At 41.4% G+C, this 11569-nt stretch overlaps 1 protein-coding gene across 2 annotated transcripts in view; it reads left to right on the top strand.

The window, feature by feature from the left end:
• The first annotated feature begins 362 nt into the window (after window positions 1-362).
• Window positions 363-11569, top strand: part of SYT17 (synaptotagmin 17) — a 71305-nt gene continuing 60098 nt past the window's right edge. Inside the window, exons 1-3 of one of the 2 annotated variants that reach the window (XM_085886339.1) lie at window positions 363-683; window positions 2058-2075; window positions 2237-2385. In XM_085886339.1, the coding sequence (XP_085742465.1) occupies window positions 669-683; window positions 2058-2075; window positions 2237-2385 (182 nt within the window). In that variant the 5' untranslated portion in view covers window positions 363-668. The remainder of the gene's footprint in view (window positions 684-2057; window positions 2076-2236; window positions 2386-11569) is intronic. The other variant, XM_085886349.1, reaches the window with a different exon arrangement.

Genomic DNA, 11569 nt, shown 5'->3' with positions numbered 1-11569 from the left:
TTTTGGATACCGTTTCAGGACTGATTGTAATTGATGGTTCACCAGTTGCAGTCCGGGTAGGTGCAGTATGTCAGGCATGGAGTATGCATGGTAAATCATCGCAGCAGCATCTCTTTCTCACGCTCACACGCTACATCAGCAGTGAGTGCTGATTCCCAGCGTGAGAATCTCCAAAGTGAGACCTCTTAAATCCTTCGAGAGCAAAAGAGTGTCCCATACGATGTGTGCAACGTCCTGGGACTTCAGGACAAGCTTGCGGACCAGTGATCAATGAGCAGATGCGCATTTCCAACCAAAGGAAGGACGTGCGAGAAACTTGTGTAATTTCTGCCTTCGGATTTCACCAAACTCGAGGGTTGAGGATGTCCGGGTCAAACGGAGTCAGAGACTCTTCCAGGCACCGAGACACGACCCGTGGGCAGGACTTACCCCGAGTGCGCGCGAATCTCATTCGCCCCACGCGGCGGCGCCTCTTGCGCGCTCGGACGGCCCGGAGGGGGGAGACCGGGAGACGATACACGCGCCCGAGAATGCCCCGCAGGGCTTGAGAGGCTCCACGGGATTCTGGATGCCCTGTCCGGCAGCTCAGCATTGATGTCCGCAGTACGAGCACACGAGCTCAGAGCAGTCATGAATACCAACCAGAGGGGCTCGAGTGGACGTTGAGCATGGCGTACACACAGGTATGGATGCACAGATTCCTTTTGGAGTGTCCACGAAGCGAGCTAACAATATGATGTATCGGATAAGTGATGAACAAAAGAAAAAGCAAACCTTTTGCGAAGGAGTCTTCAAGGTGTTACTGTGTGGCATAAATATTTTTGTAAGTTCGTGAGTCTTGGTGGTTTGTCTAAAGTATGGTGACATTCCGAGGACTTGTTGCTCTTGTCGTACACGAGTCAATGCGAAGCCTCCTCGGCATTACGTAACGTCGCGTCCATTGTACGGTGGCAGTGGCTGGCATGATGAACAGGTTCACTCGCTCAAAATGAAAATCGATCGTCCTATTTTCACCACGACGGATAATTAAATGATTTTAAAATGCCTTGCTCTTCTTGGGTAGACAAACTTGATCATGTGCAGAAAAAAATTCCTGTGTTGCATTGTAAACCACCTGATTATTGAGGCAATCTTTACCCGGCAAGAGTGTGATCACAAAGCAAGCTTCACTGTATTTTGTAAAAAGTGAGAATGGATCCATTAGCTCACCAAGTGCACGCAAGTACCTTTTCCAGGAATGCCTAGGAGCACCGAGCAAACTACTCATGTTGATCGAAATTTGTTCACAGTTGCATCGAATACTACTGCCCCTCCTCCTCCCCCTACAATACTTTTATGGCCCTATTCAATATCCCACTTTCTTTTGGGATTGGCCTGGGAAAGTTTTTGGCCCAAATCTTTCATGAACCGGCGAGCCATGCCTGATGTTCCACAGAAGGTGGCAACAAATTGGCCAGAATGCCACCGATAATTCAACCACTCTTAGCAAATCTTTAACACACACCAAGTAATGGTAGCACACAGTACACCCAGCTTAACTTCCATCCAAAGGATGGCACACTTTGTGCTGCAACACCCTGCCTACAAAGAACCGATCTGACAATTTGTCGTCATGGTGGCAATCGAGGCCAGACTAGAAAGCTAAGCTTCCAGGCGATGTATCCCACCTCTGCACCATTTTGTCAGACAGCAGTTAAATTAATGCAACTGATAATGGTTGTATTTATTTCGTTGGTACATTGTTGTCCCGTTGATAGGTTTGCTTGCAAATCACCAAATCCATATAGACTCTAAATCTCTGTCCAATTACTGACAAACACTTGTTCTTCTGGATAAAGCAGAATCTTCGTACACTGTATATCTTTCTGGCCTTTATGAAGACATTATAGATAAATGGTAATTGGTAAATACCTCAAGCAAGGAATAGGAAGGGTTGGAGATGGAAGGGCTTACTGCATCAGGGTGTCTGGTGTTTCCTTTCTTTTTTTTTTAAACTCTTCGTGGTCCTTTTCTTAATTGTGCTTATTGTTCTGTATTCATGCTTTCTAAAAGGACAGTTGGAACCAAAGGAAGGGGTAAGATCCCTGGTACTTGCACGTCATTCCTTTCTACACTTGCGTATATATTGTCCAGTGTATGCGGCTCAGTGATTCTATGACATTTCTCGCATAAATCTCAAGGTGGCAGCACTCTTCGAGCCTTTACTTCGTCATTTTGTTTCTTGTCATTCTCTCAGGGTCTTGCGGCACACCTTTTTGACCTGTTACTGTGCCGTTGGACGTACCGCCAGTGCTGCCAGAAGTGCTGGGACTGCCTGCGACAAAGCAGTTCTGAGGAAGACATCGAGATCTTGGGACCCTTCCCTGCCCCACCACCTCCCTGGTTGTGAGTATCTATTTTATTACCCTCGCCACAGGAGAGTATTGCATTTGAGCCCGTTTGTTACTTCCAAAATCGAAGATTTTTCATGTATATTGGTCAGTCGAGTCTGAGTCGGAGAGTCTGTCCATCACCAACAGGTCACAATTTCAAACCGATCGTCACGAAACTTCACCTCGTGGTAGAGTTCGGTATAAGGAAGAAGCCTACTGTTTTGAGGTCAAAAGGTCAACAACTAAGGTGGTATTTCTAAAATTGTCAATTTTCATCACATTGACTTGAAATTTGAGACGTTTCACATCAGATCACTAAATTCAACCACCAATTCTTTTTGAGGTCAACATAGGCCGAATTTCTAAAATTGTCAATTTTCATTCGATTCACTTGAAATTTGAAGAGGATTTGCATATTTGGTCATTGAATTCAACCACCAATTATTTTTGAGGTCAAATTTGTTTTATGGATTTTGCAAGAATCGTGCTCTGCACGACGGCTTCTTCTTGTTTGTCTGTTTATTGAGCACTGCCTACAGGTCACAATTTTAAACCGATCTTCACGAAACGTCACCACGTGGTAGAGTTTGTTATAAAGAAGAAGCCTACTGTTTTGAGGTCAAAACATCAACCAACATCAGCCAAAGGTCAACAAATTTGTCACATTTCTAAAATTCTGAATTTTCATCCAATTGTCTAGAAATTTGAAGAAGATTTACATCTCAGGTCATTGAATTCAACCACCAATTATTTTTGAGGTAATCATAGGCCAGATTTCTAAAATTGTCAATTTTCATCCGATCGACTTGAAATTTGAAGAAGATTTACATCTCAGGTCATTGAATTAAACGAACAAGTATTTTTGAGGTCAACATCGGCCAAAAGGTCAACATAGGCCAAAAAGTCGACGGTCATTTCTAAAATTGACAATTTTCATCCATTTGACTTGAAATTTGAAGAGGATTTGTGTATTTTGTCATTGAATTCAACCAATTATTTTTTTAAGGTCAAATTTGTTTGGTGGATTTCACAAGTATCATCTTATGCATGACATCTTTCTTGTTTGTCTGTTTGTCTATTTGTCCACACACGGGTTGACACGAAATTTTCCCTACAGGAGACTACTCATGTAGAATGTTTTAATGATAATTATGACGTCATATATCACGTGGTATGGGAGCCAGCCATGTTGGAAAAAAGGAAAAACTGCATACATAGAATGCTACATGCGATCAGGATGAAAATTTTTGAGGGCTATCTATGGATAAATTGGTCCACACACAAAAAAATGATGACGTCATTGGTCACGTGGTTTGGCAGCCATATCGTTTTTTTTTTCAAAAGTTCAAAATCTACTTCTCTGAAATGGCTGAACAGATCGACACAAAACTTTACAGGCATGACCGCCTGTCTGAGGAAAAACACGTTCACATTTATGATGTCATTGGTCACATGGTTTGGCAGCCATATTGGATATACCCGAAAACCTATAAAAGTCTTCTCCAGAACAGCTGGACAGATCAAGGGGAAACTTCACACACACACACACACACACACACACACACACACACACACACACACACACACACACACACACACACACACACACACACACACACACACACACACACACACACACACACACACACACACACACACACACACACACACACACACACGTTCCCCAAGCCTTGGGATACCAGGATGTTCACGCATAATTTATGTCACATGGCCTGCCAGCCATATTGGATCGAGTGCAAATATATTTTTTTATTATCTTGAACCACTTTATTGATTGATGTGAAACTTCACAATTATGATCTAGTAGTGATGGGGAATATATGTTTTGAATGAATATATAATGTTTTAAATTTCAACCTGATCAGACACATGGTCTGGCAGCCAGAATTATTTATTTTTTCTCGGTTCTTTTTTATTATTTGTTTGTTTGTTTGTTTGTTTGTTTGTTAAATGAGACTCACTTGGCTGTGCCTGGATGGGTTTGATGGTAGAGGAGTAGCAGCTGAAACCAAAATCCTATCCAGGTCCCTCCTGTGACTTCATCTTTGCTTTTTGCTTGCTCGGGTTCCTCCTGATTTCTCTGATGCAGGACTGTACCTATTTTGTTTTTCATTTGATTTGAATTGAATTCATTTTACTCCCATTCTGAATGCAATTTAACAATAATACACATCATGTGTCAGGGTCAAGTGTCTAATCAAAGCGGGGTTGCATCAAAGTGGGACATCTTGGTACCCAATCATCACTGCCAGCATGTATATCATGGCAGTTCTAGTTATCTCTGTTATTAATAACGTAACACACCAGTACACAAACACTCCACAAAACTACACTCCACAAAGCTACACAAAACAAGTCCTGGTGAGAGTCTGCAATCTCTGATTGCTCTTTTTCTTCTTTCTCCATTGACTTATGGAACCCTGCCACCCTCTTTTGATCAGAGAGAGTAAAAGAAAGGAGCAGATGGTATTATGAGAGCGCCTGAATTTAATAAATAAAACTAAATGCCATGGTGATTTCAAAAATGGGCAACAGACATTTACACTCCTCAATTTTTTTTAAATCATTGGTGCTTGAATGTAACATCTTGTGTGAAATTGGACCATGTGTGTTTTGGAAATCCCAGCCGTTGTAGCGTTCATTTACAGTTGTGATTAAATATTTACAGATTAAAACCAAGTCTCCATTTTATCCAATATTCTCATCATACCTGATGGAGTTAAAAACAAAAAAAGGGTATGGATATTGTAGGAATCGATGGAGATACTCACCCTGAAACGTGCATGTATTGGTTGGCCAAGAGCATCTGCTAGATCCACGGTTCTATGGATTACGGTGTCAACCATGATCCTGGTTCACTGAAGATAAAACTTTTCGTTTTCACGTTTCTTCCCTGAAGCTGACCGACATCATGGAGTTGTGAGGACCACTCAAGCACTCTTCCAGGCACAACTGTGCCCGGTACCCAACACTTTGTTTGATGAGGGGAGCGTGGCAAACGCACCACTGCATAACCACAAAACGCCTTTAACGAAACTTCGATGGGTGTGTGGAGTCATTAATGGTGTAAACTGAATTTCGTTAAGTTGCATACACATGTTTTCTTGAGAGATGTGCTTCAAAATGTGGTTTGGGTTGGCCCTTTTGGTGTTTCTATATACCTACCCACCTAATATAACACAATAACACAAGGAAATATAACACGAGACCTAATAACACAAGGAAATTTAGATGCAGAGAAATGAAGTTCTACACTTCCTGCAAGAATGTCATCAGCTCAGAAACTACCATAGCTCAGCATACATCACATAATAGCACACAAGCATAACATGCAATCACCTGGCCACAAATGAGGGAGAGCGCTCACTATATACAAACAAGCCAATGGTGTCCATTTTATCTTTCTCTTATTTAATGAGCAGGTAGGGATGACATTTACATGGGGAAAGAGGTGGTAAGCAACTATCTCTTGGGCATAAAAGACTACAAAACTAAATATCATGTCATGCATTGTCCTTCAACAATGAAACTATATTAATGCTTCAATGGAATTGTCCTTCATTTAAGACAAAGTAACCAAAAGAAATATAGCCTGGTGATGGCTTGACAGTTAAGACAGTTGGTTTAGGATATTTATGGCCCTGAGTTCAAGTGCCAAAATTTAATCAGGTGGGTTGACTCAGCCGAGCATCCTTCTGGAGGTTGACAAAATGAGTACCAGCTTGTTGGGAAAAGTGAGCCAATCAGGTATCCTGTGTCGGAGTGTCAATCCATCTCTATGATTGTGTCTCTGAGCCAACAAAACTGTTTTGGCAGAATTATGTGTCTGATGGCATGAGGAGGATCGTCTATCATGCAAGGAAATATGCATAAAGGAAAAAAAAACAGTTCTGCCAGGAGCCTGCAGCGCAATCTTATCTGTGCACCAGGGCACAGTACACAGTACATGACATGACAAATATTAATGACGACGCACTAGGAGAAGTTCAAAATGTAAAATGGTTGTGAGTTAATGTTTTCAGGTGTTCTATCAAGATCAGGATATGGAATACAATTTATGAGAAGAGCGATAGATGTTGAGCAAGCAAGAGATGTCGAAATAGAGCAGAGCAACAAATGGCTGGAAGAATGGTGTTGGAAGGAAGATTTTGAATGTAGGAAGCACAGTGGGAATCATTTTTGGGGGCAAAGGGAGTGTTTCCAGAATGATGGCCATGTGCAAAGTAGAAAGGGGGTAGCAAGGTTTGCAGTGGGAATCGAGGAAGGAATTCAGGATTTTTTTTCCATGAGAGAAAGATGGGGAAGCTATTAAGGAAGGAACTGATGATGTAATTGTGATTGGCACGGCCAGGGCAAGAAAATAGAATTTCAGGAAGGGAAAAGTTAAACATATTCTATACCAATGCCAGGAGTTTAAATAATAAGATGGAAGATCTTGAAGCCAAAGTAAATAGCGAGGAGTATGATATAGTTGCAGTGAGTGAGAGACGGTTTAAGGAGGATAGTAATTGGAGGACAGGATTGGAAGGCTCCAAGGTACATCAGTGTGATAGGAAGGAGAAAATAGGAGTAGTAGTAGCAATCTGGGTAAAGGACAGCATTGCATCAAGAGAAAGGGGTGACATTAAGGAGGGAATTAATGTAGAGGATTCTGTATGGGTAGAGATGAGAGATTGTCAAAACAGTAAGATACTAGTAGGATGCATTTATAGGACTCCTGGTGTGAGGGAAGAGGAGTAAGGAGGAGTGAGTGCATGAATAATTCAGAAAAGCATTGATTATGGGGGATTTTAACCTGCCAAGGATAAATTATGTCGAGGAACAGTGAAAGGAAGATTTATTAGATTGAATCCTGGGGTGTTTTCGGTTAGCAAGCAGCTTGCTATTGCTTTCCAAGCCAGTCGTTCCATATCAACCGCTTTGCAAGCTGCTTGCCATCCTGCATGCCAAGCGGAGCAAGGGACCAAGGGCTGGATTGTGTTCCATTAGCGTGCAGCTTGCTATCGCTTTCCAAACCTGTTGTTCCGTATCAACTGATTTGCAAGTCTCTCGGCAAGCAGAGCAAGTGATTAAGAGAAGTGCTTTATTATGTTGGCAAAAATGGCCGCCAGAGTCAGAATCAAAACGATATGACCACCAATGAAATGTTCAGAGGCACACCCTGTTATGCATATTCATTTTCTTCTTGCGTATGGCAGCTTGGCTGCCAGGTAGCTATCATTTTTCTGCGGCATGACTGAGCCGCTGATGCTGTGCCCCTATACCAGTACAATGGTACTCATTTCACCAACCTCGGAAGGATGACAGGCTGAGTCAACCCCAGCTGGTGTTAATTCAGCAGCCAACGGGGCTCAAACTCAGGACCCTAAGATCCCAAGCCAGCCATCCTCACTGCTAAGCCAACACCACGCTTATTATACTCAATCTGTACTACAAAAAGAAAAAAACAAAAAAAATCATTCATGTCTGTGTGTTTCTGCAAAAAAGTTACACGACGTCATTGTTGAGTAATGTCTCTTAATTACGTATTGTTTCAACATTAGTTGAACGTGACTCCTATTAATTATTGTTGGAACATACCTTTTAAAGACCCGAGCTTTTGGCTGCTTATAAACCCCTTTGGACCCTTTTGATCTTGAAATCCCTTCGACCTTTTAAGACCCTTAAGACATCTTTAAGAATTTACATCCTTTAGACCCTTTTGACCCTTCTAGATCTTCAGACCCTTTAAACCCCTAATATCCCTTATAGCCTTACACCCCTTAGGACCCAATTTGACCCTTTAAAAACTCCTTAGACCCCTTTAGATCCTAACTACTATTGGAACATACCATTAGACCCCTACAGACTCTATGGACACCTTTAATCTCTTCGACCCTTAAGACCTTCACACCCCTTAGACACCATTAAACACACACCACACAAACATCAAAATATTATTTTTGCAGAATACAGATTATACTTTTTCCAGTAAGTATTAAATGCACAAACTCGACCAACACAGAATGTGGGTAATCTTCTGTAGTATCTTTAGCCCTCGTTGGATTTAGTCCGAAACAAGGGCTTTTGGATTTGGTCTCGATTTTCATGCCCATGTGTGCGTCCGCAACTATATCTCGGACATGTATGGACTGACTTTATTCATACTCGGCACAGACAACACATAGTGGTGCACAAATGCACATAATTTTGTTTCACAATGCAATCAAAGATGGCCGACTGGCAGCCATTTGAGTTGTAAAATAAACCCGGGGTCGAACACGTCCTCATTCATTTCCTGGACATGCATTTACTGATCTTGTTTAAACTTGGCACAGATAAAGAATCACGGCTTACATAGACACACCATTTTTTTCTTCGAGATCAGATCCAAGACGGTCGACTGGTGGACATTTTAGTTTTAAAAAAAATGATGTTGAACACGTCCTTACCATTTTTAACCTCCGCCATCTTCGAAGATGGATGGAGGTTACTGTTTTCACCCCTTTCTGTTTGTTTGTTTGTTTGTTTGTTTGTTTGTTTGTATGCCTGGTGTTGGCTCAATGGTTAAGGTAGTGGGCTTGGGATCCTAGGGTCCTGAGTTCAAATCCCGCTCAGCTGTTGAATTAACACCAGGTGGGGTTGACTCTGCCTGTCATCCTTCCGAGGTCGGCAAACTGAGTGCCAGCATGCTGGTATACTGTGTCGGAGTGGCGACCCATCCAGGATTGTTCCCAATAGCCAAGGAGACTGCTTCGGTGGCACCAACGCTCTGCACAGAGTATGGTCCTAATGGATGGATGGATGGTTTGTTTGTGAACAGTATTACGGAAAAACTCCTAGACGGATTTCGATGAAACTTGGTGGGGGGGTTAGGTATAGTTCAAGGATCATGCCATTAAATTTTGGACTTGGTCCCCCCCCAAAAAAAAAAATTGTTAGAGAAATATTTTTTTTTTTTTGCATTTCTACATGTTTTAAGTGATTTCCAACCCCCCCCCCCCAAAAAAAAATTGTTTGAGAAAATTTTTTTTTGCATTTTTACATGTTTTAAGTGATTTCCAACCCCCCCCAAAAAATTACCCCCCCCAAAAAAGAAAAATTTATTTTTGGCATTTCTACATGTTTAAAGTGATTTCCAACCCCCCCAAAAAAAAAATTGTTCGAGAAAAAATAAATTTTTGCAACTTTTTCTTTCAACAAAATTTCGATTTTTTTTTTTGCATTTTCACATGTTTTAAGTGATTTCCAACCCCCCCCCCCCCCAAAAAAAAAATGTTGGAGAAAAGAACGATAACTCTGTCAGCACTGTTGACATCATATTTCATGAATAAGATATAAGGTTCACTTGAGTGACCCAGCAGTATTGGCGGCGGAGGTTTTGCACTCTCCCGAGTGCTCCCCCTCTAGTTCGGACATACATTTACCAATGTTGTTCAAAGTTGGCACACAGATAAAGAATGAAAGCCAACATATGCATGTCTTTTTGTTTTTTCGAGATCAGATCCAAGGTGGCCGACTGGTGGCCATTTTGTTACTTAAATATGTCCACAACCATTTCTCAGACATACATGGTCCGATTTTGTTCAAACTTGGCACAAGCACAGTACATGATAGCATACATGTGCATCTCACTTCATTTTGTGATCTGATCAAAGATGGCCGACTAAAAGACTGGTGGCCATTTTAGTTGCACATAAATATGGGTTAGCTGATACGTGCATTTAATACTTTTATTGTTACTTCTTCTTACTTCTATTTTGACTTTTCATCCTAATTCTTCAAGATCTACAAACCTACAAACTCCCCTTCTTCCTCCCACCCCCAAATTGCACAGTGGTAGGTCCATAGATAACCTTGGCAGGGGAATCCTCCTTCTGACTCCCCATTTCTTTATCTTTCATTCCCTCTTCCTCGTACTCTGTAGCCACTGCTAATGCAATCAATTCGTTTATAGAAGTTGTCAGAAGAGGATCGAGTAAAACTGAAAATAACAGCCCGGACAGCATTTGCTCGAGTCCCATGATAGTATTGTTTACGTTGGTGGCCGCCATGTTGTAAAGCAGTGCCAAGCACTCGGTTCCGCTGGGGTGCCTGCTTCAGCGCTTTGAATCAAGCAAGCCACATGGCAAGCCATTTGCTAACAGAACACACGCCAGCATTGCGTTTATCCCAGTTTGTGGATACGCCTACCATGTGGAGTGCAGTTTTTGACCTCCTTTTATGCAATGATCCCAACATGGTGGAGGAAGTGGAGGTCGAGGAGAATTTAGGATCAAGTGACCACATCATAGTGTGTGCAAGCATTTTGTCAATGAAGTTCCGGAAAGTTGAGTAAAGCCATTAGATTTTATCGAAGGCAAACCTTAAGGGTATGAGAAGAGAACTTGGTGTTGTAGATTGGAAGACGCTAACAAGAGGGCAATCAGCATTACATAAATGGGTAACCTTCAAGGAGCAAATGTGTGGAGTGCAAGTTGCGATATTCCAGTGATGTGGAAGGGTAGAGGCAGAAAGAGACCAGGGTGTTTGAGCAGTGAGATAAGGAGAAGCAGAAGGCAATTATTACAAATGGGCAGGGGTGCTGTTCTAATCCTGTGGCATTTTGAAGATATCAGGTATTATTTTTTTGTGAGGGCCCAAAACACCTCCCTTAACCCACTAAGGAATGCAGTCGGGGATCATATATATATATATATATATATATATATATATATATGTATATATATATATATATATATATATATATATATATATATATATATATATATATATACACTACATATAAATATATATATATATATATATATATATATATATATATATATGTAGTGTTAAAATAAATATATATCCAGGTTAAACTCCTGACCCAAATTTGTGGTGACGAGCAGTTAACACTGCCAGCCTGGATAACAGAGTGTTTTTTCCTGAGGAGGCGGAAACGTTGATCCTCTGAGATTATGACGTGTGCAGGAGGGGTGGGGTGCAATGGCGGAGTGACGGAGGCACATGGAAGCACAGCACAAGGGGGTTTATACTCAAACCACATGACAAATACACAGACACAGCAACTTAAAATAATCATGGGATTTCATGAATGGAGACAAATACTTACAAAGGGCAAGAATTCAGATATAATAAAAATCGTGAGATACTCTAAAGTATAAAGTCAAAGCACCTCTACACACAGACTTAAA

Source organism: Eptatretus burgeri, chromosome 1, assembly GCF_056783735.1.
Source record: "Eptatretus burgeri isolate ZD-2024b chromosome 1, Ebu_testis_v1, whole genome shotgun sequence".
Lineage (NCBI taxonomy): Eukaryota > Metazoa > Chordata > Myxini > Myxiniformes > Myxinidae > Eptatretus > Eptatretus burgeri.
Note: the sequence above shows the minus strand (reverse complement) of the source record. Positions and strands in the feature narration are given on the sequence as shown.